We start from the raw sequence: 27,581 nt of genomic DNA, 5'->3' as shown, positions 1-27,581 counted from the left end.
TTACAACTTTCAAAAAATATATATTCCACTGAGGAAAAAAGGGTGTAAAAATGACAGCTATCCATGGCTAAGTAAAGAAATTAAGGATAGTATCCGACTAAAAACAAGGACATATAAGGTAGCCAAACTTAGTGGGAGGATAGAAGATTGGGAAGTCTTCAAAAGACAGCAAAAAGTAACTAAAGGATGGATTAAGAAAGGGAAGATAGATTATGAAAATAAATTAGCAAAAAATATAAAAACAGATAGCAAGAGTTTCTATAGTTATATAAAAAGAAAAAGGGTGGTTAAGGCAAACGTAGGTCCCTTAGAGGATGAGACCGGGAAATTAATGGTGGGAAACATGGAGATGGCAAAAATGCTGAACAAATATTTTGTTTCAGTCTTTACGGTACAGGACACTAAGAATATCCCAACACTGGACAAACAGGGGGCTCTAGGGTGGGGGGTGGGGGTGGGAGGAGCTTAATACGATTAAAATCACTAAGGAATTGGTACTCAGTAAATTAATGGGACTCAAGGCGGATAAATCCCCTGGACCTGATGGCTTACATCCTAGGGTCTTGAGGGAAGTGGCAGTCGGGATTGTGGATGCTTTGGTAATAATTTTCCAAAATTCTCTGGACTCGGCAAAGGTCCCGGCAGATTGGAAAACTGCTAGTGTAACACCCTTATTTAAAAAGGGTAGTAGGCAGAAGGCTGGAAATTATAGACCAGTTAGCCTAACATCTGTATATGCTTTAAATAACTAAAACATGGTTCCCAGATTAGAATAAAACTTCCAGGAAGGAAACTGACAAAGGTTTACAGCCACCATTCTTCATTATCTCTCCTCCCCAACCAAGATACCATCAGACCCCAAACCTCACCCCCAACACTACTACATTGCAGTCATGTCCTCAAATAGTCCTATATCCTGACTCCAAGTGCTTCCAGATACCTCATGAGCTCTCTCCACAATCCTCCCACGCATCCCCGCTTAACACCCCACCCTCCCAACCAATAGTCCCAGACACCACCTCCCCTTAACCCAGGAGTTCCACACCCAGGCACCCAGAGTCCAGCACTCTGCCCACCGCGATCCACCTCTCTTTTACCCTCAGGTCCAGATACACTGCACCCAGATGCTGCTTACCTTGCACAGTACTCATTCCCCCAGGAGTCCCACATCCAGCAATCGCCTCTCCCAACGCTCTCACACCCCACCACTACCATCCTAGTGCTCCTTTGTTCCAAGCCCCCTACATCTCCTACCACTTCCAACACATCACTTGCAGTTCAAAGAAACTCCCCCATCTCCCTCTCACTGTTCCCAAACTACATAAACACCTCCTTCTTTCCCCATGCCACCTACTACCAGCAATGTCTCTCCTACCATCTAGATATAAAGATCTTTGTTTTAAATTTTAAAAAGACCTAAAACTGGGCAAATAGGTAAATAAACAATCATCATAAGGGACATGGATTTATAAGTTCCACAAAAATATGGATGTAATCACAATGAACCCAAAAATATCACCAACACTCCCACAAAAATGTGTACTAAAAACACAATTTAACTTACTACATCACTGTAAAATTAATGGCCCCGATAATATACTGCATATTATACGGCATATATTCCAACACCAAGGGAGATTGAATTTACCAGACTTCCCATAGCATTGCGCACAGTGAGGCAGAGGTTGCACAGTTTTATAAGAGGATGCTCTGCCCGCACAATGCATCCAGAATATTCATTTAGGTGACTGATAATGCTGATTTTACAGAGCAGAATTTGACTCAAAGTGTGACAGGGCAAGTGTTACAGGAAGTGTGTGCTACACGCAAGACATAAAATATATACATAAAAAACGTGCATCAGTCACACACCCAACCAAGACTCCCCTTCAATACAAGATGTGAGGTCTCAGTTTTCGGTTTGCAGTCAGGCACCAGGGACAAACCCCACAACATCAAACACTCCTCAGTAATCAATTCTGTCAGATGCTCACTGCAGACATGCTCCAAATCTCTATCAAACAGACTAAAGCAGCAGCATCAATTATTATCAGGAACCCTGTGCCATCGCAGCACGCCTAGAGCAGGATGGGAATTGCAGGGTTTCCTGGGAGCGAGGATGTGGGAGCAACGCCCTGTGCAGTCAGACCTTTTACCTATCATCACCGACCTCTGTACAGCAGCTTTCATGTGGTTCTATTTGTCAGTTAAGCATAACCATCACAAAAACCTGCACAAATACACACTCACCTGACGAGGGAGAAAGCCTCTGAAAGCTTGTGATTTTCAAATAAAACAGTTGGACTATAACCTGGTGTTGTAAGATTCCTTACATTGGCCAGAGTTAGAATAATGCACTCAGTTTTGGGCCTTACTTTAGGAAGGATAGCGAGACCGTGAAGACAGTGCAGATGAGATTCCCCAAGATGACTCCAGGGATGAGATGCTTCAGCTATGGGAGAGATTAGAGACTGTGGGGCCTTTTCATGGGAAGAAAGAAGACTAAGAGGAGATCCGGTAGAGGAGTTAAAAATTATGATTCTACGATCAGCCACTGGTGGAACCATCTAGGGATGGTACCCGTAAGGCATTTCTCTCCTTTAGAAGCCAGGTAAACTTTTATGACTTGAACACAACCTAACTCTCAAACTTATCTTCAGTTGTCATCAAGATCAAAGCATCACAAGACCCCGAATACAGGGAGGGTGCAGAGGAAGCTCCACACCTCTAGGTCAGAAGAACAGGGGTAGGTTGGGAGCAGGTTCAAGCATCTTCTACTTACCCGTAGCCGGGAATCATCCACTGTCCAGATTCTGCTGGCAAAGTCATTGGAGGCTGCTAGCAGATACGCACCCTGAGAACAAATACCAATATTATCCTATCAATATTGTACAGAACAAACTGAGCTACATCAAAATACAAGTGCATGCTGAGCTATCACAAAACAAGTGCATACCATGGCTAATACTGAGTGGTGTGAACTGTGGCAGGTTCGACTCCAGTCTGTACTGTTAGTTCAACCAGGGTAGCAGTTGGGATGACGACTATTCTCAATAGCCCTGGGCAAAGTACGTGTAGGGGAGGGGAAAGATCAGTATTAAGTATTCCCAGGTCAGGTGCTATGCAGGTTAGATGTGGAGTAAAGCTCTCTCTCTCTCCCTCTCCAATGTCCCATCAACAGCAACTTGCATTTATATAGCATCTTTAACGTAGTAAAACATCCTAACGCGCTTCACAGGAATGTTATCAAACAAAATGTGACACTGAGCCACATAAGGAGATATCAGGACAGATGACCAAAGCTTGGTCAAAGAAGTAGGTTTCAAGGAGCGTCTTAAAAGAGAGGGATATAGAGGGGTTCAGGGAGGGAATTCCAGAGCTTAGGAGCCTAGAGCCAATAGTGAAGCGATTAAAATTGGGGATGTACAAGAGGCCAGAACTTGAGGAACGCAGAGATCGCGGAGGGTTGTAGGGCTGGAGGAGGTTACAGAGGTAGGAAGGTTCGAGGCCATGGAGGGATTTGAAAACAAGAATGAGAATTTTAAAATCAAGACGTTGCCAGACCAGGAGCTAACGTAGGTCAGCGAGCAGAGGTGATGGTTGAACGGGACTTGATGCGAGTTAGGATATGGACAGCAGAGTTATGGATAAACTCAAGTTTACGGAAGGTGCAAGGTGGGAGGCCAGTCAAGAGAGCATTGGAATAGTCGAGTTTAGAGATAACAAATGCATGGATGAAGGTTTCAACAGCAGATGAGCTGCTCCAGTCCACTCCAGACGAGGTACCATGGGTCAAATACACACTAAATCGCCCTCCACACTACCCCATTAAGCACTTCCCAGTTGCTGCTCTTGATCATCTTACTGGATGCTAACGTAGACAATAAGCAAGGATGGGAGCAGGCTCAGTCGTAATGCCCCCCATGGTAAAACAGCCCGTGGACACACTTTCTCTTGGCCCACACATGAAGAATGGCCACTTAGCTGAGGTACTGGGCAGCTGCCAACACCCTTGGAACCCCACTTCAGTAGAGATGGGGATGAATCTGGGAAAAAAATAGAAACCATGTAGCTTTGGCAAGCGCTGAGAAAAGGTCATAAAAAATAGACTAGACATAAAAAATGAGGTGTCAACCTGGTGAAGCTACAATTCAGGACTACATGCATGCTAAACATCAGAAGCAGCATGCTAAACAGAGCTAAGCGATTCCACAACCAACAGATCAGATCAAAGCTCTGCAGTCCTGTCACATTCAGTCGTGAATGGTGGTGGACAATTAAGCAACTAATGGGAGGAGGAGGCTACATGAACATCCCCATCCTCATGATGGCAGAGCCCAGCATGTGAGTGCAAAAGACAAGGCTGATGTGTTTGCTACCATTTTCAGCCAGAAGTGCTGAGTGGATGATCCACCTCAGCCTCCTCCCGATCTCCCCACCATCATAGAAGCCAGTCTTCAGCCAATTCGATTCACTCCATTTGATATCGAACAACGGCTGAGAGCAATGGATGCAGAAAAGGCTATGAGCTCCGACCACATCCTGGCTGCAGTGAAGACTTGTGCTTCAGAACTAGCCGTGCCTCTAGCCAAGCTGTTCTAGTACAGCAACAACAGTGGCATCTACCCAACAAAGTGGAAAATTGCCCAGGTATGTCCTGTCCACAAAAAGGACAAATCCAATGCGGCCAATTATTGCCCCATCAACCTATTCTCAATCATCAGCAAAGTGATGGAAGGTGTCGTCGACAGTGCTATCAAGCGGCACTTACTCACCAATAACCTGCTCACCGATGCTTAGTTTGGGTTCCGCCTGGAACATTCGGCTCCAAACCTCATTACAGCCTTGGTCCAAACATGGACAAAAGAGCTGAATTCCAGAGGTGAGGTGAGATTGGCTGCCCTTGACATCAAGGCAGCATTTGACCGAGTGTGGCACCAAGGAGCCCTAGTAAGATTGAAGTCAATGAGGATCAGGGGGAAAACTCTCCAGTGGCTGGAGTCATACCTAGCACAAAGGAAGATGGTAGTGGTTGTTGGAGGTCAATCATCTCAGCCCCAGGACATTACTGCAGGAGTTCCTCAGGGCAGTGTCCTAGGCCCAACCATCTTCAGCTACTTCATCAATGACCTTCCCTTCATCATAAGGTCAGAGTGGGGATGCTCGCTGATGATTGCACATTGTACAGTTTCATTCGCAACCCCTCAGATAATGAAGCAGTCCATGCCCGCATGCAGCAAGACCTGGACAACATCCAGGCTTGGGCTGATAAGTGGCAAGTAACATTCGTGCCAGACAAGTGCCGGGCAATGACCATCTCCAACAAGAGAGCGTCTAACCACCTCCCCTTGACATTCAACGGTATTACCATCGCCGAATCGTCCACCATCAACATCCTGGGGGTCACCATTGACCAGAAACTTAACTGGACCAGCCACATAAATACTGTGGCTACAAGAGCTGTTCAGAGACTGGGTATTCTGCAGCAAGTGACTCACCTCCTGACTCCCCAAAGCCTTTCCACCATCTACAAGGCACAAGTCAGGAGTGTGATGGAATACTCTCCACTTGCCTGGATGAGTGCAGCTCCAACGACACTCAAGAAGCTCGACACTATCCAGGACAAAGCAGCCCACTTGATTGGCACCCATTCCACCACCTTAAACATTCACTCCCTCCACCACCGGCGCACTGTGTACCATCTACAAGATGCACTGCAGCAACTTGCCAAGGCTTCCTCGACAGCACCTCCCAAACCCACGACCTCTACCACCTAGAAGGCCAAGGGCAGCAGACACATGGGAACACCACCACCTGCACGTTCCCCTCCAAGTCACACACCATCCTGACTTGGAAATATATCACCGTTCCTTCATCGTCGCTGGGTCAAAATCCTAGAACTCCCTTCCTAACAGCACTGTGGGAGAACCTTCACCACACGGACTGCAGTGGTTCAAGAAGGCGACTCACCACCACCTTCTCAAGGGCAATTAGGGATGGGCAATAAATGCTGGCCTTGCCTGCGACGTCAACTTCCCATGAATGAATAAAAAAATCAATTATCTCTTACCGTGCTGTCAAATTCAAGGCTGGTAATTCCAGCATTACTGCCAGTCAGGGACCCCTTCAGTTCACATCGCCCTGTACGAAATAAACAGCAGTGTATCAGTACTAAGTGTCACAACCCACCCGAGTCCTGCCATAACACTTATCATTCATGTTTATTTTTTGGATGAATTTTGCGTCCATGGTGAGGGATCATCAGTGCCAGGAATGGAATCTTTCTATTTCAGGTACCCAGTCTCAGCACCATGCACTCTCAGGTCAGGCACAGTGTGGGTTAGATAGAGTTGAACTCTACAACGTCCCAGGAAGTCAGTAGGGGTGCTGCAATTGGCCTCAGTGCCCTTGAATTAGGGAGCCAAAAATCAGCCAGGCGATTCAGCCACCCCTGCTGTGATCGTTGAGTAAGGCCAGGATTGGGCTGAGATGCCTCCCACTCACTCGTCTCACACATGAATAACGATCATTTGAGCAAGACAATTGAGAGTGAAGGGTTCTGTACTGGAGCAAGAGTCAGCATTTTTAGGAAAGGGAGAAAAATGAAGGAACAAACTTTAAAAACATAAAATCCATCTCTGCCAGACACGAGGAGGTCATGTGTGCGCTATACCTGCTGTTCCAAAGCACTGAGGTGACTGTGTGGGAATCCCCACATGGCATACAGCAACGCTCCAAACTCCTGACGTTGGCTGCCAGCAACAGGCTCTTCTTTGGGATCGAGAGTAAAACTGTATTAAAAATCAGCTGGAGCTAAGCATCACTAAGTAGCTGATCAGGAAAATTCGCTTGGAGGGAATAGTGCAGGTCCTGGGCAGTGTAATATTGGTTAGCAAGCAGCAATCAGACCAGATTAAAATTGCCAACATTTCCTATTAGCATCTAGATCAGCTTCACACCCACTTCACTTTCTGAACGGAGGTCTCAGCTTGAAAACTTGCGGTCATGCACCAGAGATAAATCCCATAACACCCGAAGCTCCTGGGTGATCAGTTCTGTCGGATGTCCGCTGGAAACACGTTCCACATCTCTCTGCAAGAACGTCGACTGAAACTGCGGCATCGGTTACTGTCAGGAACTCCGCTACCATCGCAGCACATCTAGAGCAGGATGGGAAACGCAGGGGCCCCTGGGAGCGAGCATGTGGGCATTTAATAAGGTGCCATCAGACCTTTTACCTCTCATCATTGACCTCTGTACTTTGCACATTTACAACGACACCACTAACATATGGAAGAACAGTCCACACCACATACCGAGACAACACATCAAGAAGGACCCAGGTTCTATCCTCAGTTAGTGCTGAGTTATTCAGGCATCAGCAGGGGGAGACATAAAGCGTCCCTGTGCCCTTGGACGGATGGGGTGGGGGGGGGGGGGGGGTGGCTCCTGATCACCACCCGGAAAAGTGATCATGTGCGGATTTGCATGAGGACACCCAGCTGTGATACCCCAAGGTTGAATAGCCCATTGACGCTCACTGTCTAGACTCTCAATTGGGTGAAGCACTGGGTGAGTGCTTGGCGTCTATGGAAACATACTCCATTGGGGGTCAACACTCAAAGGGGAAAGAGGGCAGGAAATAGGCAACAAAAACAGCTGAGGTCTCAAGGACTGTGTCACGTGTGCGGACGATATAAATACACCAGAGTTTCCCTTCTCCTCCCACATAACACCCCACTGAAATCAGGCTCAGCTCTAATCCCGTTACCTCCACGGCTCAAACTCAATATTAGAATGAACTTAGCACGCAAACTGGACTCAGAACTTCCTGATGAACCTACTTCTCAACCTGTTCACTGGCTACACTGTAGATTTAAAAAAGGTAGATTTTTTTTTTCACATACCTGATGAGACCTCCCACAGCTTAACTTTCCGGTCTGTCCCACCAGTCACCACCACTCGGGAGCCTGGGCTGAACTGTACTGCGTTCACCTCTCCATCGTGAGCATCCTGAAAAATAAAATACAGGGCTACGGTCAGAGAAAACCGTGGATTATTGTCGGATCATCTTGGTCCGGACAACCTTACCAGAGAGTTTTGGGCGATAGGGACAGGTGGCAGCTGTGGCTCAGTTGCAGCACTCTCACCTCTGTCAGAAGGTCATCGGTTCAAGTCCCACTCCAGAGACTTGTGGATATAATCTAGGCTGACAATTCAGTGCATTACTGAGGGAGTGCTGCACCGTCGAAGGTGCCGTCTTTCAAGTGAGACGTTAAACCAAGGCCCGATCTGCTCTCTCAGGTGGACGTAAAAGATCCCATGGCACTATTCCAAGAAGAGCAGGAGTTTTCCCTGTTGTCCTGGCCAGTATTTATCCCTCAACCAACACCACTAAAAACAGATCAGCTGGTCATTTATCTCATTGCTGTTTGTGGGACCTTGCGCTGCGCAAATTGACTGCTGCATTTCCTACATTACAACAGTGACCAGTGACTAAAAGTACTTAATTGGTTGTGAAGTGCACTGGGTCGTCCTGAGGTCATGAAAGGCGCTATATAAATGCAAGTTAATTCTTTCTTTCAAACAAGTACTGCTAGTGACGCTGTGTAGTACTGTAGGTGAGTTGGGTTTATAACCAAGTATTCTAGCCTCACTCTCCAACATTGTGAATAGAAGTCTCAGCTTGCAGGTTCAAGTCAGGCAGCACAGGCAGCCCACGTCATCTAACGTTCCTGGGTGACTAATTGTGTCAGACATCTGCTGTGGGCATGTTCCAAATCTCTCTCTGAAACATGGGACTGAAGTAGCAGCATCGGTTACTGTCAGGAACCCTCTATCATCACAGCCCATCTAGATTGGGATGGGAAATGCAAGGGCTTCTGGGAACGCAGACATGGGGATGATGTCCTGTGCAATCAGACCACCTGTCTATCATCACTGACCTCAACGTTCACTTACGTCTCACCAAAGTGGCAGACAGGAAGTAGTACAAATTGTAACCAAGGCACAATGAACACATGCAGGGCTTCGGGATGGTTCCAAGAGCCACAAGACTGATCCTTAGTGTTTTGTTGAGCCACAGGGGAAAGACTGGAAAAACGAGCGCTTCAGCCTCGACAGGAGACCTTCTAGAGGTTTCATAAGATTGTAAATTGTATGGAATAGGTAAATATGGAACTCTACTTCAAACTAAACCATGACAGTAAAACAAGGGCCACAGGCTCAAACCAGTAAAAGACAGATTTAGAACTTGTATCAGGACTTACTCCTTCAAAGGGTGATCAATGCATGGAAGGGACTCCTGGATAGAGCAGTGGAATCATTTAACAGCTGGATGCCATGATAGGTGGGATTGTAAGGACTTTGTCGATGGATAAGATGGGTCAATCACCCTTATCTGTATCTTTCTTGCGGACTTTAGTCACGATCGACACACCGTGAACCAGATCAGCATTTCCATTTGTTTACTCTTTAAACATTCTCCACTATCAACAAATCATAACGTGGATTAAGAACACAAGTGTTCAATGAGAAAAGGTCACTGAGCTTGTGATGCCTGCTCCTTCCAATATGTCGTGTGCAATTACACTATCAGAGACTCAAAAATCACTCAGTCTCCTGCATTATGCAACCCTGTTCTAGTCTATATAACAGTCACTGCACTTCAGAAGTCACTGAATGTGAAGCATTTTGCTATGTTTCTGAGAGACGTGGTAAGACAACACAAGGAGTAGCGGGGGTACGTATTTAGTTTGGTGGTTAGTGTTTTTGGTGGTTAGTGTTTTTTTTAGTAGTTAAGACTTTTAGTGTTTTAATGTTAGCTAAACAGTTAAGTAGCCTTAAAGCTTCAAAAAAAACATTTTTAAAGAACTGTTACCTAACATGGCAGGACAGCTAGGGCCTGCCGCATGTACATCCCGTGCCATGTGGGAACTCCAGAACACTGTGCTGGAAAACCACATATGCAGGAAGTGCTGCCAATTGCTCAAGCTCAGAGTTTCTGAGGTGGTGACTCCGCAGCTACAGAGAGTTCAGGAGGAGAGGGAAAGGGTGACCACCAGGCAGACAGTGCTGGAATTCCCTGGGAGTGTGGCACTCACAAACCAGTATGCAGTGTTGAATACCAGTGAGGGTGATGACATCTCAGAATGCAGTCAGAAGCAAGTCCATGGCACAGTGGGAGATTTGACTGCACAGGGGGCACAAGAAAGTGTAGAAATGCAGTTGTTATAGGAGATTCGGGGGTTAGACAGGCGTTTCTGTAACTGCAGACGTGAGTCCCGAATGATGTGTTGCCTCCCCGGTGCCAGGGTAAAGGATATCACTGAACGGGTACACGACATTCTGCGAGGGGAAGGGGAACAGCCAGATGTCATGGTCCACATTGGAATCAATGACATAGGTAGGAAAAGGGTTGAGGTCCTTCAGGCAGAGTTTCAGGAGCTAGGGAATAGATTAAAAAACAGGACCTCAAAGGTGGTAATCTCTGGATTACTTCCAGTGCCACGCACTAGTGAGTAAAGAAATAGGAAGGCAATGTAGGTGAATACGCGGCTGGAGAAGTGGTGCAGGAGGGAGGGCTTCAGATTACTGTGGCATTGGGACCAGTTCTGGGGCAGGAGGGACCTGTACAAGCTGGACGGGTTGCACCTGAGCAGGGCTGGAACCAATCTCCTTGTGGGGAGGTTAACTAATGATGTGGGGGAGGGTTTAAACTAATTTGGCAGGGGGGTGGGCACTGGGATGCTGCAGCAGAGAGGAGCAATAAGGTGCATATAAATAAAGCTAGGAGGGAAAAACAGCAACAGGACAAAGAATTATTTAGGAAGAGCAGGAATTAGATGGAGGAAAAAAAGCCAAGCTGACTAGCCTGGTGTTGGAATGTATGTGTTAATGCAAGGAGTGTTCCAAATATGGTCGACGAGCGACAGGCGCAAGTTGCCACATGGGGTTATGATATAGTGGCTATAATGGAGGCCTGGCTTAAACATGAGCAGGAATGGGAACTAAACATTCCTAGCTACAATGCATTCAGGAGGGGTAGGGAAGGAAAAAAGACAGAAGAGTGGGGTGGCAGTATTGATCAAGGATAGCGTTACAGTTCTGCAGAGGGATGATATACCAGAGGGTTCAAAGATTGAATTTATTTGGTTAGAGTTAAAGAACAGAAAAGGAGTTGTTACATTGCTGGGTGTTTACTACAGACCCCCAAATAGTGAGGAGATACAATAGCAAATCTGTAGGCAAATTTCAGTGATATGTTTAAAAAAAAGAGCAGTAATAGTAGGGAACTTCAATTACCCTAGTAGAGATTGGGGGTAAAAAAAGAGAGGGCAAGGAGGGTGAAGAATTCCTAAAATGTGTACAGGAGAACTTTCTTAATCGGTGTGTTTCTCACCCAACGAGGAAGGAAGCAGTGCTGGATCTAGTTCTGGGAGGTAAAATAGGACAAGTGGAGTGTGTTCAGTGGGAGAACATCTGGGTAATAGTGATCATAATATTAGGTTTCAAGTAGTTATGGAAAGGAACAAAGAAAAATCAAAGATGAGAATCCATCTGGAAGTGGGCCAATTTCAGTGATTTGAGAAGGGATCTAGCACAGGTGGATTGGAAACAAAGATTGGCCAAGAAAACAGTAAATGAGCAATGGCAGGCGTTCAGGCGGCAGGAGGTAGTTCAAGTACAAACCAAGCATTTTCCCATATGGAGGAAAGGTGGGGCATCCAAAGCTAGAGCTCCCTGGATGACAAAGGAAATAGAGGTTAAAATAAAACAGAAAAAAGGAGGTTTATGACAAATGTCAGGTGCAGAAAACAGTCGAAAATCAGGCAGAATACACAGAGTGCAGGGGGAAATTGAAAAAGGATGCAAGAAGGGCAAAGAGAGAGTATGAGAAAAGATTAGCAGTTAACATAAAAGGGACCCCAAAAATCTTTTATAAACATATAAAAAGTAAAAGGATAGTTAAAGGAATGGTGGGGCTGATTAGGGACAAAGAAGAAAATCTTGTGGGAGGCAGAGAACCTGATTGAGGTACTGAAGAGTACTTTGCATCTGTCTTCACAAAAGGAGGATGAAGTTAGTGTCACAGTAGAGATGGTGGGGGTGGGGGGAGTAGAGATGGTGGATAGAATATAAATGGAACGGAGTGCTAAATAGGTTGACATCACTCAAAGTTAACAAGTCACCCGGTCCAGATGGGATGCATCCTAGATTGCTGAGAGAAGCTAGGGTGAAGATAGCAGAAGTTCTGACCACAATCTTTAAATCCTCCTTGGACATGGGAGTGATGCCAGAGGACTGCAAATATTCAAAAAAGGGGAGGGGGATAAATCTGGTAACTACAGGGTCAATCAGTCTAACGTCAATTGTGGAAAAACTACTACAGGCCAAGTGTCAAGGACAAAGTTAATTCTCACTTGGAGAAGCATGGTTTAATAAGGGACAGCCAGCATGGATTTGTTAAAGACAAATCGTGCCTGACTAACCTGATTGAGTTCTTTGATGAAGGAACGGAGAGGGTAGATGAAGGTAGTGCAGTAGATGTTGTATATATGGACTTTCAAAGGGTATTTGTTAAAATACCACATAACAGAATTACTTAGAAAATAGAAGCGCACGGTATTAAAGGGACAGTGGTAACTTAGGTACGTATTTGGCTATGGGTTAGGAGGCAGAGAGTAGTGGCGAACAGATGTTTTTCTGACTGGAGAGGAGAATGCAGTGGGGTCCCCCATTGCTTTTCTTGTTATGTAGAAATGACCTGGACTTGGGTATTGGGAGTACAATTTTGAAGTTTGTGGATGATACAAAACTTAGTAACGTAGTAAATAGTGAGCAGGATAGTAGTAGACTTCAGTAGGACTGGTGAAATAGGCAGACACATGGCAAATGCAATTTAATGCAGTTAAGTGTGAAGTGATGGATTTTGGGAGGAACAACAGAGAGGCAGTATAATCTAAATGGTACTATTTTGAGGGGCGTTCAAGAGCAGAGGGACCTGAGGGTGCATATTCATAAATCTTTGAAGGTGGCAGGATAAGTTGGTAAGTTGAAAGCGTATGGGATACTTGGCTTTGTAAATAGGGGCAATGAACACAAAAACAAGGAAGTCATGCTAAACCTTTACAAATCACCGGTTAAGCCTCAGTTGGAGTATTGTGTACAATTCTGGGCATCACACTTTAGGAAGGATGCCAAGGCCTTGGAGAGGGTACAGAGGAGGTTTACCAGGATGATACTAAGGATGAGGGACTTCAGTTATGTGGCGAGATTGGAGAAGTTGGATTTGTTTTCCTTACAGCAGAGAAGGTTAAGGGGAGTCCTAATAGAGGTATGAAAGATTTGGACAGAGTAGGGAGAAACTGTTCCATCTAGCAAGTAGGTCAGTAACCAGAGGTCATAGATTGAAAATAACTGGCAAAAGAACTAGAGGGGAAATGAGGAGGAATTGATCTGGAACGGACTGCCTGGAAGGGTGGTAGAATTAGATTCCATAGGGAACTTTCAAAAGGCAATTGGACATGTACTTGAAGAGGACTAATTTGCAGGATTATGGGGAAAAAGCTGGGCCGTGGGACCAAATTAGACAGCACCTTCAAAGAGCCGGCACAGGCACGACAGGCTGAACGGGCCGTCCTTCTGTGCTGTAAGATTCTATAAGATGCTATTTGGATGCAAGTCATTCTTTAGTCACTTCATTTCAAGATCAACGTTTCTGCCGATTCAGGTTTTTATCATTGCTTTCTAAATTATACCTTTTCTCCATTAAAAACAATGGGTAAATTATTAGTCTGATAGAGTGAGATGAGAGGTGCCATGCAATATATTTCCTAGACATTGGGACCAGCCAGATGGACTGCAATGGTCTTTTTATTCCGGTGCATTCCTATACAAACTGAACTCACAACCAGCCTGAATGAACACCATCGGGGTAATTTAATGATCCTGCGCTGTCAACACGGAGCTGGTCCGCCATCAGTCCATCAATAGGAGAATTATCGAGACGCTCGCCGGCCGGCGATGCTCCAAGCGTGGATTCGTGAAAATCGGCCCTCGTTTCATTTAAAGACACAGAATACATGTAATTATGTGGAACATACAGCACAGAAACAGGCCAATCGGCCCAAGAGGTCCATGCCAGTATTTATGCTCCACACGAGCCTCCTCCCACCCTATTTTGTCTAACCCTATCAGCATATCCTTGTATTCCTTTCTCCCTCGTGTACTTATCTAGCTTTCCCTTTGTTTGAATACTCACAAACACATGCTGCGCCGTGCTAGGCAGTCGCATCTCACTACACGGCCCTGTACGGACATCGGGGGCATCGGTCACAGTCCCGTGCAAAGTGGGCGAACGTTTTCTAATGGCAGGAAACACAGAAAATTTCTCATTTACTCAGCACCTGCAGAATCCGTAAAATAATTAGGCACCAACACACACTTAGAGCAAAGTGTGTATTTAAACAGGGGCTCTGGGATGGGAAGGGTGGGGTGTAGAGAAGCAAGATGCATTAACTGATCTGGAACACCTTATGGTGAAAACCAATTGAATAAATATTGAGATACAAGTGCCACTGATGGCTCAACGGACAAATGCAGTTCTCTACAAAACTGAGCTACACAGACCAGAAGGCCCAGTTTGATTGCCAATCCGTGCTGAGTTAGCTAATATCACCTGGGGCAGCAATTGGTCTTGAAGTCCTGGGTGGGGAGGGGATGAAAGTCAGCCAGGGGTTCCTCTCCTAATCACTGTTCAATGGCCCCTGCAGGAGATTGAGCGTATGCGGGTGAGGACAAGGTCCTTCCCTACATTCAAGTCATCTGTTGAATCTCGCTGCCTAGGGTCACACACGAAGATTGGCCACTTGGGTTGAGGAGTCGGAGTGCAATTGGTGCCCAAAGCACTGCACCCAACAAGAAAGGAGGAGAGAGAATTGGAGGGGGAAGAAGAGGGAAAAATGGCCGAGAAAGGGCAGGGTGCAAATGGCCAGCTTGGGGCAGGCTGTTTGTGCTCAAGTTTGGGTTGTGGCCTGTGGTAGATTCACAGCATTGAAAGTTTATTTAAAATACAGACACACGAGAGAGAGAGACAGACAGACATACAGAGTCTAAGAGGTAGGAAAGGCCATTTTACAGAAAGTATCACAATTTGTATTGGTTTCGGAATGTTTGCTGGTATATTCGCAAACTTAATTTCTTTAAATCCTCTCCAATTCTCAGTGCTGTGTGTTTGAGGTACGTGTGGTTTAACCTTGGGTTCATTCCTGCAGACAGGTGAATAGCAGGAGCACAGTCTCATGGGCAAAGTGCTCATCTATTAGCATCATCAATAGGAACAGTTTCCTGGAAGAGGAGGGTTGGGTACAGAATAGGATGGAGAGAGAGATGTATAATCATGAGTGAGAATGAAAGATAAGTTACTGTCTGATTAACCACGGTTCTTTTGTCAAGTCAGATCTTAAATACACTAAACATTTAAAAATAAATGTGGGGGAGGATGCTCCTAACCTACCCAAAGATATTACCGATAGAATCCAAGAGCCCAGACGTCTGCGAAGTCCTTCTACACAGAGCAGAGAAGAAACGACCGTCAGTGTGAGACAGTGCATTCAATCAATGTCCACTTGCCGTCAGTCCATAAACTGAGAGAGAGCCAGGACTGGGGTCACAAACATACACTCGAGCCCCCCCTCCCCAAATATAGAGAGACACAGTCTGTACACAGAGACGTGGACCCCGCTTCTATATCCACACAGAAATCCTGCACCCTCTTGCCTCCTCTCCTCTCCTCCCCACCCCACCACCAACCCCACCCCCCACCCATTTTCTCTTGACTCTTGCTGAGGTAAGTTTCCAAAAGACACCTAGCATCTCAGCCAAGCGGCAGTTCTTCATGTGTGGGACTGACCACAAATATCTGCAGACTATTTCCTGTGGGGGGCATCACAGCTGAGCCTGATCCCACCCTCTCAATAACCACGCATGTGTATTTTCCGCTAGGAATCATGGATAGTGATAAAGAGTAGGAACTTTGGGGGATTTTTACCCTCGGACACTGTCCTTCCACACTCTGGGACTGGGCGGTACAGTGGGTCAGACATTGTCCTTCCACACTCTGGGACTGGGCGGTACAGTGGGTCAGACATTGTCCTTCCACACTCTGGGACTGGGCGGTACAGTGGGTCAGACATTGTCCTTCCACACTCTGGGACTGGGCGGTACAGTGGGTCAGACACTGTCCTTCCACACTCTGGGACTGGGTGGTACAGTGGGTCAGACACTGTCCTCTCACACTCTGGGACTGGGTGGTACAGTGGGTGAGACACTGTCCTTCCACACTCTGGGACTGGGTGGTGCAGTGGGTCAGACACTGTCCTTTCCCACTCTGGGACTGGATGGTACAGTGGGTCAGACACTGTCCTTTCCCACTCTGGGACTGGGCGGTACAGTGGGTCCTTTCACCTCTGACAAATCTAGTCCAGACTCAAGGGATGAAAATAGAACAAATCTGCTCTACTGGCTGTATGTGTCCTCTGTTTTATGCGTTTGAGCAGCCTCATCCAGATCCTTGGGGGCATGAACTCCTAGTTTGGCATTAAGTCAACAACCTCACTTAGAGAGGTCATAGATTGGGATGGCAAATGGAAATATATCAACAGTAAGTGCAGAAGCGGTTTAAATCTAAGGTTAGGGTTGAGGCCCAAGGCCCATTTCTGCAGCAAGGCTTTACCCTCTAAATGTGCCTCATAGCCCATGTGTCCAGATGATGTGACTGGAGTAAATTTGTTGCAGAGCCCAAACATAAACCACCTTCCATTATCTTACATCTCATGTCTGTAACTGTGCCGTGTGCGTGAGGGGCCTCTTTACAAGTTCATGGTGCTGGCAGGGAGCCTCACCCACCAATAGCATGCATCGAAAATTCAGGCATGCACTGCCCACCATTTTTGGACCCTAGTGACCATGCTTTACACGCAAGGCGAGATTGAGCATGCCAGTCGGCTATTCAACCGTGAGGTGCATCACGGCGGATCTTGATCCTATCCTCAGCCGATATCCACACATATATATTTCTAAAGGATCCACTCGATAGTGATATAGATATTGACAGGGATACTGATATAGATACTGGAGGATTCTTTCCCCCTCCCTAATCCAGGGGAGTGAGGACAATCGCATCATCCCTCATGCCACCGCAATGAAGATCAGCACAGACCAGGACTTGAACCTGACGCCTTCCTGATCTGAATCAATCAGTCCACTTACCCACTGAGACATATGGGGCAACTTATGAAACTGTACAAATGTTATTCCATACTACAAGGCGGACCCACGCAGCTCGTGCTATCTTCAGGCTAATTTACTTCCCTCAGTAAACCTATTCTGCGTTAAGTAAAATCATGGTTCCTGCCAAACAATTTCACCGCACAATTTCAGGCTGAATTCAGGAATTTCGGTTCTGAGGAAAGGTTAAGAAAGTCTGGTTAGTTGTTTTATTTTGGAAATGAGGAAACTCCAAGTTGATCCAATTGAATTTTTCAACATTGTGAAGAAGTTGAAAAAAAACTGATCGAGGCAAATTGTTCCATGTGATGAAAGGCTCAAATCCCAGGGGACATGGGTTAAAGCAACAAAGGAGTAAGAAGGGAAGTCAGGAGGAGTTTCGGCCCCCAAAGGGGAACTGAGATGTTGTAAGTTGCCAGAGAATGACGTTAAAACAGACACTTTAAGTGGGACATTTAGATGAGTTTGTGGGGAGAGAATGGATTGAAGGATATGGTGAGATGATGAGTAGGCAGGGTTGATCTATGGAAATGGATGGAGTTGTTAGACTTTTTCCATTCCTAAAAATTCTTCCGTTCCCACATAATTGCAAGGCCACAGTTTGGAAGTATCCCAATTCAGTGTTAAAAACATGTCAGCCAATGTTCGAAGAACTGCACTGAAATTAGGATTTTACTAAGGTGTAATATTAGGAAAGTAAATTTTTGCACTTTGTCCCCTTGAACGATAATAAACAGCCAGCAGCATAATTGTAGATTCCATCTCTCCAAACTGTAGAGAGCCGTTTCAGCTGTATACTATAGTAGTGAAGGACTGGTTTGTCACTGATGGGAGCAACTGGTCATGTTATGATATAAAAAGTGTATCACGTAACATAAAGGCAAAATGATTTAAGAGGGTGGTGCTTCATACAATTTTCTCTCCTGAAGGCATCCTTGTTGGCCTTTATCAAGTGGCCAATCCACATGCGCGATCTTGGAGCATCGTCATCAACACAACCTCACCCTCACCTGTGTCCTCACAGATACACTTTCCAGCAGGGGTCACCAGACAGTCATCAGGAGCAGGAACCCTGGCTAATCTTTCCTGTCCCGATCTCTGGAGTATAGAATGCCAATCACTGTCCGGTCTGAGATCAGATGACTCAGCAAAGATAAGAGCATGAACTTGGGACCCTTGCTATCTCCATCTGCGTCAGTGCTACACTGGTCAGCACATTTAACCCCTGAGCAATCAGTAGAGCTAAAAAAATAATCAAATGTAATTACAAAACATATTGATCTCAATTATCTGTTTGCCCAGTCTCTTAAACAACAACAACTCGCATTTATATACATACCCTGAACTTCCTTCACTGATGCCACTAGCACCATCAGGCTTCCTTTAATAGCCCTCCCCCTCCCACTCTCCTCTCCATAAGTCTCTGAGACCAGGCTCTCACCTGGGAGTCCTGTGCGTTGCTCGCACCGGTGATGTTTCTCCGGCTGCATCGGGCCCTTCTTCGCCGAGCACCTCTATATCATCATCACTGTGAATCAGAGAACACGGGGAAAACAAACGTCAGTCATACACTTGCCACCACTGCAGGCAAATACATCCGGCCCCTCAGAGCGACAGCAGGTCACTCCACCCCACCGCAGGCAAATACAGCCAGCCCCTCAGAGCAACACAGGTCACTCCACCCCACCGCAGGCAAATACATCCGGCCCCTCAGAGCAACACAGGTCACTCCACCCCACCGCAGGCAAATACATCCGGCCCCTCAGAGCAACACAGGTCACTCCACCCCACCGCAGGCAAATACATCCGGCCCCTCAGAGCAACACAGGTCACTCCACCCCACCGCAGGCAAATACATCCGGCCCCTCAGAGTGACAGCAGGTCACTCCACCCCACCACAGGCAAATACATCCGGCCCCTCAGAGTGACAGCAGGTCACTCCACCCCACCACACCACAGGCAAATACAGCCAGCCCCTCAGAGCGACAGCAGGTCACTCCACCCCACCGCAGGCAAATACATCCGGCACCTCAGAGCAACACAGGTCACTCCACCCCACCGCAGGCAAATACATCCGGCCCCTCAGAGTGACAGCAGGTCACTCCACCCCACCGCAGGCAAATACATCCGGCACCTCAGAGCAACACAGGTCACTCCACCCCACCGCAGGCAAATACATCCGGCACCTCAGAGCAACACAGGTCACTCCACCCCACCGCAGGCAAATACATCCGGCACCTCAGAGCAACACAGGTCACTCCACCCCACCGCAGGCAAATACATCCGGCCCCTCAGAGTGACAGCAGGTCACTCCACCCCACCACACCACAGGCAAATACAGCCAGCCCCTCAGAGCGACAGCAGGTCACTCCACCCCACCGCAGGCAAATACAACCAGCCCCTCAGAGCGACAGCAGGTCACTCCACCCCACCGCAGGCAAATACAGCCGGCCCCTCAGAGCAACAGCAGGTCACTCCACCCCACTGCAGGCAAATACAGCCGGCCTCTCAGAGCGACAGCAGCTCACTCCTCCAGTGGCTGGAGTCATACCTAGCACAAAGGAAGATGGTAGTGGTTGTTGGAGGCCAATCATCTCAGTCCCAGGACACTGCTGCAGGAGTTCCTCAGGGCAGTGTCCTAGGCCCAACCATCTTCAGCTGCTTCATCAATGATCTTCCCTGCATCATTAGTCAGAAATGGGGATGTTCGCTGATGATTGCAGTGTTCAGTTCCATTCGCAACCCCTCAAATAATGAAGCAGTCCAAGCCTGCATGCAGCAAGACCTGGACAACATCCAGACTTGGGCTGATAAGTGGCAAGTTACATTCGCGCCAGACAATGACCACCTCCCCTTGACATTCAACGGCATTACCATCGCCGAATCCACCACCATCAACTTCCTGGGGGGTCACCATTGACCAGAAACTTAACTGGACCAGCCATATAAATACTGTGGCTACAAGAGCAGGTCAGAGGCTGGGTATTCTGCGGCGAGTGACTCCCCTCCTGACTCCCCAAAGCTTTTCCACCATCTACAAGGCACAAATCAGGAGTGTGATGGAATACTCTCCACTTGCTTGGATGAGTGCAGCTCCAACAACAGTCAAGAAGCTCGACACCATCCAGGTCAAAGCAGCCCACTTGATTGGCACCCCATCCACCACCCGAAACAATCACTCCCTTCACCACCGGCGCATTGTGGCTGCAGTGTGTACCATCCACAGGATGCACTGCAGCAACTCGCTAAGGCTTCTTCGACAGCACCTCCCAAACTCGCGACCTCTACCACCTAGAAGGACAAAAGCAGCAGGCACATGGGAACAACACCACCTGCACGTTCCCCTCCAAGTCACACACCATCCCGACTTGGAAATATATCGCTGTTCCTTCATCGTTGCTAGGTAAAAATCCTGGAACTCCCTTCCTAACAGCACTGTGGGAGAACCTTCACCACACGGACTGCAGCGGTTCAAGAAGGTGGCTCACCACCACCTTCTCAAGGGCAATTAGGGATGGGCAATAAATGCCGGCTTCATCAGCGACGCCCACATCCCGTGAACGCATTAAAAAAAAAACACCGCAGGCAAATACGCCGGCCCCTCAGAGCGACAGCAGGTCACGCCACCCCACTGTAGTAAACACCCGATAAGGAGACATATTCTAGTGGAAGCGAATCTGTTAGTGACTTTGGCTCTGCACCCAGGAGTAAGAGGAGAATGCCAATCTCCAACAGAGGTGCTTGCCCAGTCTGTGATGGGCACCAGCGGAGATCTCGTCAGGGACTCGTGTAAATTAAGCGTCGCATCGCCTCAGAATTACCACGATTTATGAATTCTAATAAAGTGGAGACAGGACTTGGGCTGGGATGCTTTACACCGAAAACCCTTCCTACAATTTATTCTCTAAGGATAGGAAGCTTGACATTTGCACGTACAATGATGAGATGAAGAATTGCTCTCCGAGGGACACCTTCCCAGGAGGGAGGGTGGAGATGTCTCTAGAGACGTGTTCCTCAGCTACAACTCGAGGAAATGCCCTCAATTTTTCCCACAAATTATTTTCCTTATTTAATGAGTGGTTTTGAAAATGATGAAAGTTGCTCTGAAAACAGCAGCCGAAACCTCAAGTCACTTTCCTCAAAGTTTCTGTGACTTTAAGAGACTCAGGTTACATCTGAAAATCACTGGCATTGAGAGAGGAGACTGAGTGCTCATGTACTAAAAGAACTTTACTGCAACAAAAGCAACTCACGGATCAATATTCAACGGTTCTTTAGCAGCATCAGCGAGATCCTTTTTCAGCTTAGCCTGGCGTCTCCTGAGGAGGGGAAAAGGCCCAGGTTAAAAAAAACATGAAGCAAACAGGTGACAAACTTTATCTGAGCCATGCATACAGTGACCAACTTCAAAGTAGAATTCAGATCCAATAAAACTAGGTGTGAAAGGAGGTCATAGGTCATTAGTCGTGCAGTGGGGCCCCACTTTGAAGCAGCTAAACGGAAAGATTCATCCCCCAGTTTGATCCGGTTCCTCCCATAAACAGTCAAACTAAGTTCTTAGTCGGCACTAAAGCAAAGGTATGGCCTCACCTGACCAGCGTAAATTGCAGGATCCTCCTGTGCTGACTGACAATCTTCTTCACGTTGGAGTTCCTTCCCAAGCCATTTGGCAACTTTGCTCACCGAAGGTTTTTTTTAAAAATTAAAAGCATTCACTTTAATTTGGGGCACATATGAAATAAACCATACAACTGGGCCCCTCCATAACCAAACCAGTTCAAGTATTCCCTCATGGAGCCAGATATAGAACCCGTTCAAGTAATTCCCCTTTTCCAATGGAGCCCAGATACAGTACAGAACTAGTTCAGGTAATTTCCCCTGCACAGTAACTAGATACAGAACCAGTTCAATGAATTCACCCTTCCTCCAACACACAGGGGGGCCCAGTACAGAACCTGTTCAAGCGATCGCTCGCAGAGCCCAGCACAGAACCAGTTCTCAGTATCAACAGCAGGGATGCCTACTTTCCCTCTGCAGTATGAATTGGTCTTTTCTGAACTTATCAATTCAACAAAACCTCATCATTTAAACTCCGGATACCCAGAATGCAGACTTTCTTTGACTCCTGTATGTACTTTCCATTTAGGAGCAGTTTTTATTCCTAATGCAAGTTGGTCCCTCTTGTGCTGAACACAGCACAATTACGAAAATAACGAAGCAGACTATCACAGTGCCTCGGTGTCCCTGGCACACAGAACTTGACAGCCAACATCGGAAATCTTACCACGCGAGACCTCAGCTTAATGTGGTACTTGTGCACACAGTAAAGCACCAATATACAGCAGCAAAGCTAACCAGTTTAACACGGAGAATGCCTACAGTTAGTACTTGGGGACTCAGTGCCATGGAGATAAGGCAGTATCAAGGTACCTGCCATTTCTATGCATCTTACTCAGTTCCAAACAGCATAGAGGCCAGATGCAGACCAATGCCAGCAAAGGCCCCGGTCAGCTTTATATTACAGGGGGTAATGTAACGTCATTCCAAACTTTTTACAATCAAAAGACGTGAACAAACGTACATACGCTGCCAGCAGGCACGTCCGTTCACCCAGGAAAAATTCTGGCCGTGGCTCCCAGGTTTAGCCCTCATTCTCACTGAAAGAGCACATAGTACAGTAGTGCAATAGCTTATACATAATCATAAAACAGTTACAGCTTGGAAGGAGGCCATTCGGCCCATCACGTCCACGCCGGCTCTATGCAAGAGCAATCCAGCTAGTCCCACTCTCCCGCCCTATCCCCGCAGCCCTGCAAATTTTTTATTTTCAAGTACTTATCCAGTCTTCTTTTGAAGATCATGATTGAATCTGCCTCCTCTACCCTCTCAGGCAGTGCATTCCAGATCCTAACTGCTCACTGTGTAAAAATGTTTTTCCTCATGTCACCTTTAGTTCTTTTGCCAATCACCATAAATGGATGTCCTCTGGTTCTTGACCCTTCTGTCAATGGGAACAGTTTCTCTCTATCTACTCTGTCTAGACCCTTCATGATTTTGAATACCTCTATCAAATCTCCTCGCAACCTTCTCTCTTCCAAGGAGAACAACCCCAGCTTCCCCAGTCTATCTACGTAACTAAAATCCCTCATCCCTGGAATCGTTCTAGTAAATCTCTTCTGCACCCTCTCTAAGGCCTTCACATCTTTCCTAAAGTGCGTTGCCCAGAACTGGACACAATACTCCAGTTGTGGCCAAACCAGTGTTCTATAAAGGTTCATCATGACTTCCTTACTTCTGTACTCTATGCCTATATTTATAAAGCCCAGGATCCCATATGCTTTTTTTAAATCGCTTTCTCAACCTGCCCTGCCACCTTCAACAATTTGTGCATATATACTCCCAGATCTCTCTGTTCCTGTACCTCTTTTAGAATTGTGCCCTCTAGTTTATATTGCTTCTCCTCATTCTTCCTACTAAAATGCATCACTTCGCATTTTTCTGCGTTAAGTTTCACCTGCCACGTGTCCGCCCATGCCACCAGCCTGTCTATATCCTCTTGAAGTCTACCACTATCCTTCTCACTGTTTGCTACCCTTCCAAGTTTTGTGTCATCTGCAAATTTTGAAATTGTGCCATGTACACCCAAGTCCAAGTCAAAGTCACTAACGTATATCAAGAAAAGTACTGGTCCCAGCACCAACCCCTGGGGAACACCACTATACATCTCCCTCCAGTCCGAAAAACAACCGTTCACCACTATTCTCTGTTTCCTGTCACTTAGCTAATTCTGTACCAATGTTGCTACTGCTCCCTTTATTCCATGGGCTGCAATCTTGATGATGCAGTACTTTATCAAAAGCCTTTTGAAAGTCCATATACACATCAACTGCATTGCCCTCATCTACCCTCTCTGTTACCTCATCAAAAAACTCTATCAGGTTAGTTAAACACGATCTGCCTTTAACAAATCCGTGCTGGCTTTCCCTGATCAATCCACACTCGTCTAAGTGACTGTTGATTCTGTCCCAGATTATCGTTTCTAAAAATGTCCCCACCACCGAGGTTAAACTGACTGGCCTGTAGTTGCTGGGTTTATCCTTACACCCTTTTTTGAACAATGGTGTAACATTTGCAATTCTCCAGTCCTCTGGCACCACCCCCGTATCTACGGATGTTTGGAAGATTATGGCCAGTACCTCTGCAATTTCCACCCTTACTTCCGTCAGCAACCTAGGATGCATCACATCCGGACCGGATGACTTATCTACTTTAAGTACAGCCAGCCTTTCTAGTACCTCTATCAATTTTTAGCCTATCCAGTATCTTAACTATATCGTCCTTTACTGAGATTCTGACAGCATCTTCTTCCTTGGTAAAGACAGATGCAAAGTACTCATTTAGTACCTCGGCCATGCCCTCTGCCTCCATGAGTAGATCTCCTTTATGGTCCCTAATCGGCCCCACCCCTCCTCTTACTACCCATTTACTATTTATATTAATGTAGAAGACTTTTGAATTCCCTTTTATGTTGGCTGCCAGTCTGTTCTCATACTCTCTCTTTGCCCCTCTGATTTACTTTATTACTTCCCCTCTGAACTTTCTATATTCTGCCTGGTTCTCACATGTTATCCACCTGACATCTGTCATATGCCACTTTTTTCCACTTCATCTTACTCTCTATCTCTTTTGTCATCCAGGGAGCTCCGGCTTTAATTGCCCTACCTTTTTCCCTCGCGGGAATGTACCTAGAAGGCCGTCCATTGTTCAAATACAGTTTTGCCTGCCAATCTTTGATTCCAATTTACCCGGGCAGATGAGTTCTCAAACTACTGAAATTGGCCCTCCTCCAATTGAGTATTTTTACTTTAGAGTGGTCTGTGTCCTTTTCCATAGCTATTCTAAGCCTTGTGATACTATAATTGTTGCTCCCTAAATGCTCCCCCACTGACACTTGCTCCACTTGGCCCGCCTCATTCTCTAGAACCAAGTCCAGCAATACCTCCTTCCTCGTTGGGCCGGAAACATACTGGTCAAGAAAGTTATCCTGAACACTGCACAAGGAAAATTGCACATGTCACTCCGCTTTTAAGAAAGGAGAGAGAGAGGGAAACCAGGGAATTATAGACCAGTTAGCCTAACATCTGTTGTGGGGAAAATGCTGGAGTCTATAATTAAGGATAGGGTGACTGAACACCTCAAGAATTTTCAGTTAATCAGAGAGAGCCAGCATGGATTTGTGAAAGGTAGGTCGTGCCGGACAAACCTGATTGAATTTTTTGAAGAGGTGACTAAAGTAGTGGACAGGGGAATGTCAATGGATGTTATTTATATGGACTTCCAGAAGGCATTGATAAAGTCCCACATAAGAGATTGTTAGCTAAGATAGAAGCCCATGGAATCGAGGGAAAAGTACGGACTTGGTTAGGAAGTTGGCTGAGCGAAAGGCGGCAGAGAGTAGGGATAATGGGTAGGTACTTACATTGGCAGGATGTGACTAGTGGAGTCCCGCAGGGATCTGTCTTGGGGCCTCAATTATTCACAATATTTATTATCGACTTAGATGAAGGCATAGAAAGTCTCATATCTAAGTTTGCCAATGACACAAAGATTGGTGGCATTGTAAGCAGTGTAGATGAAAACATAAAATTACAAAGGGATATTGATAGATTAGGTGAATGGGCAAAACTGTGGCAAATGTGAGGTTTTCCACTTTGGATCAAAAAAGGATAGAACAGGGTACTTTCAAAATGGTAAAAAGTTAAAAACAGTGGATGTCCAAAGGGACCTAGAGGTTCAGGTAAAGAGATCATTGAAGTGTCATGAACAGGTACAGAAAATAATCAATAAGGCTAATGGTATGCTGGCCTTTATATCTAGAGGACCAGAGTACAAGGGGGCAGAAGTTATGCTGCAGCTATATAAAACCCTGGTTAGACCACACCTGGAGTACTGTGAGCAGTTCTGGACACCGTACCTTCGGAAGGACATAGTGGCCTTGGAGGGAGTGCAGCGTAGGTTTACTAGAATGATACCCGGACTTCAAGGGTTAAGTTACGAGGAGAGATTACACAAATTGGGGTTGTATTCTCTGGAGTTTCGAAGGTTAAGGGGTGATCTGATCGAAGTTTATAAGATATTAAGGGGAACAGATAGGGTGGAGAGAGAGAAACTATTTCCGCTGGTTGGGGATTCTAGGAGTAGGGGGCACAGTCTAAAAATTAGAGCCAGACCTTTCAGGAATGAGATTAGAAAACATTTCTACACACAAAGGGTGGTAGAAGTTTGGAACGCTCTTCTGCAAACCGCAATTGATACTAGCCCAATTGCTAAATTTAAATCTGACATAGATAGCTTTTTGGCAACCAAAGGTATTAAGGGATATGGGCCAAAGGCAGGTATATGGAGTTAGATCACAGATCAGCCATGATCTTATCAAATGGTGGAGCAGGCACGAGGGGCTGAATGGCCTACTCCTGTTCCTATGTTCCGAACACATTTCAAAAATTCCTCACCCTCTTTGCCCCTTATATTATGGTACTGCACTAGGTCACGAATTGTGAAAGTGAATTCAGTAAATCTGGTAATTTGTGGGCTGGCACCAGAAAAAAATAACCACGAAAGCTGCTGGAACTGATTCACTAATGTCATTCAGGAAAGGGACCAAGTCTGGCCTACACATCACTCTGGTCCACACTGTTCAGTTGATTCTTAACGTGCTATGAATTGGCCTGTATAACCATTCATTCAAGGAAGGGAGGCTGCCAGGGCAATTAGGGATGGGTAATAACCGCAGTCTTGCCAGTGCTGCCCATATCAGAGAACAAATCAACTAAACAAAAAATGGCTAGTCCATGCCACAAACCCACTTCGGAGCCGCCTGCTATCAGTGGGATGACATTTAATCTATACAAAGAGCCATACACTTTAAACCGTACCAGGAATCCTTCTCATTTTCAGCATTCAACCGATTAGCCTCCTGCGCTTTCTCGGCCATCCAGCGCGAGATTAGCTCCCGGTTTTCATCGGAAGTTTTCCGCAACTTCTCCTCGAGAGCGTTGAAGGTGATCTGGAGGGCGTCGTATTCGTCCTTCAGCGTCTGATTGGCTTGCTCCAGTTCCTGGAGCTTGTTCCGCAGCTCCTGACACTCGCTCTCCAGCTGTTGCATCTGCTTCTCATAGTCCGCCATCCTTAAAAGAAAACACACACAGGCTGGGCAGAATTACAGAGTTACAGATGGTGTGACTACCTTAAAAGGAGAAGGCAAGTAGGGAGGGAAGTAAGCTTTCGATCCA

At 46.4% G+C, this 27,581-nt stretch overlaps 1 protein-coding gene and 2 non-coding genes across 4 annotated transcripts in view; all 3 read right to left on the bottom strand.

The window, feature by feature from the left end:
• Positions 1-27,581, bottom strand: part of LOC137331621 (autophagy-related protein 16-1-like) — a 56,716-nt gene that overhangs the window by 20,058 nt on the left and 9,077 nt on the right. The window contains exons 5-12 of one of the 2 annotated variants that reach the window (XM_067995539.1): positions 27,225-27,476; positions 21,543-21,608; positions 18,731-18,817; positions 15,518-15,568; positions 14,264-14,366; positions 7,908-8,013; positions 6,071-6,141; positions 2,783-2,854 (exon numbers count right to left, since the gene is read on the bottom strand). In XM_067995539.1, coding sequence (XP_067851640.1) covers positions 2,783-2,854; positions 6,071-6,141; positions 7,908-8,013; positions 14,264-14,366; positions 15,518-15,568; positions 18,731-18,817; positions 21,543-21,608; positions 27,225-27,476 — 808 coding nt within the window. The remainder of the gene's footprint in view (positions 1-2,782; positions 2,855-6,070; positions 6,142-7,907; positions 8,014-14,263; positions 14,367-15,517; positions 15,569-18,730; positions 18,818-21,542; positions 21,609-27,224; positions 27,477-27,581) is intronic. The other variant, XM_067995540.1, reaches the window with a different exon arrangement.
• Positions 1,906-2,171, bottom strand: LOC137331773 (small Cajal body-specific RNA 6). Its single transcript, XR_010965544.1, has one exon. It is a non-coding gene; the product is annotated as a small Cajal body-specific RNA 6 (non-coding RNA).
• Positions 6,981-7,253, bottom strand: LOC137331774 (small Cajal body-specific RNA 6). The gene has a single exon (XR_010965545.1). It is a non-coding gene; the product is annotated as a small Cajal body-specific RNA 6 (non-coding RNA).

Source organism: Heptranchias perlo, chromosome 13, assembly GCF_035084215.1.
Source record: "Heptranchias perlo isolate sHepPer1 chromosome 13, sHepPer1.hap1, whole genome shotgun sequence".
Lineage (NCBI taxonomy): Eukaryota > Metazoa > Chordata > Chondrichthyes > Hexanchiformes > Hexanchidae > Heptranchias > Heptranchias perlo.
This window is presented reverse-complemented; position numbering and strand designations above follow the sequence as displayed.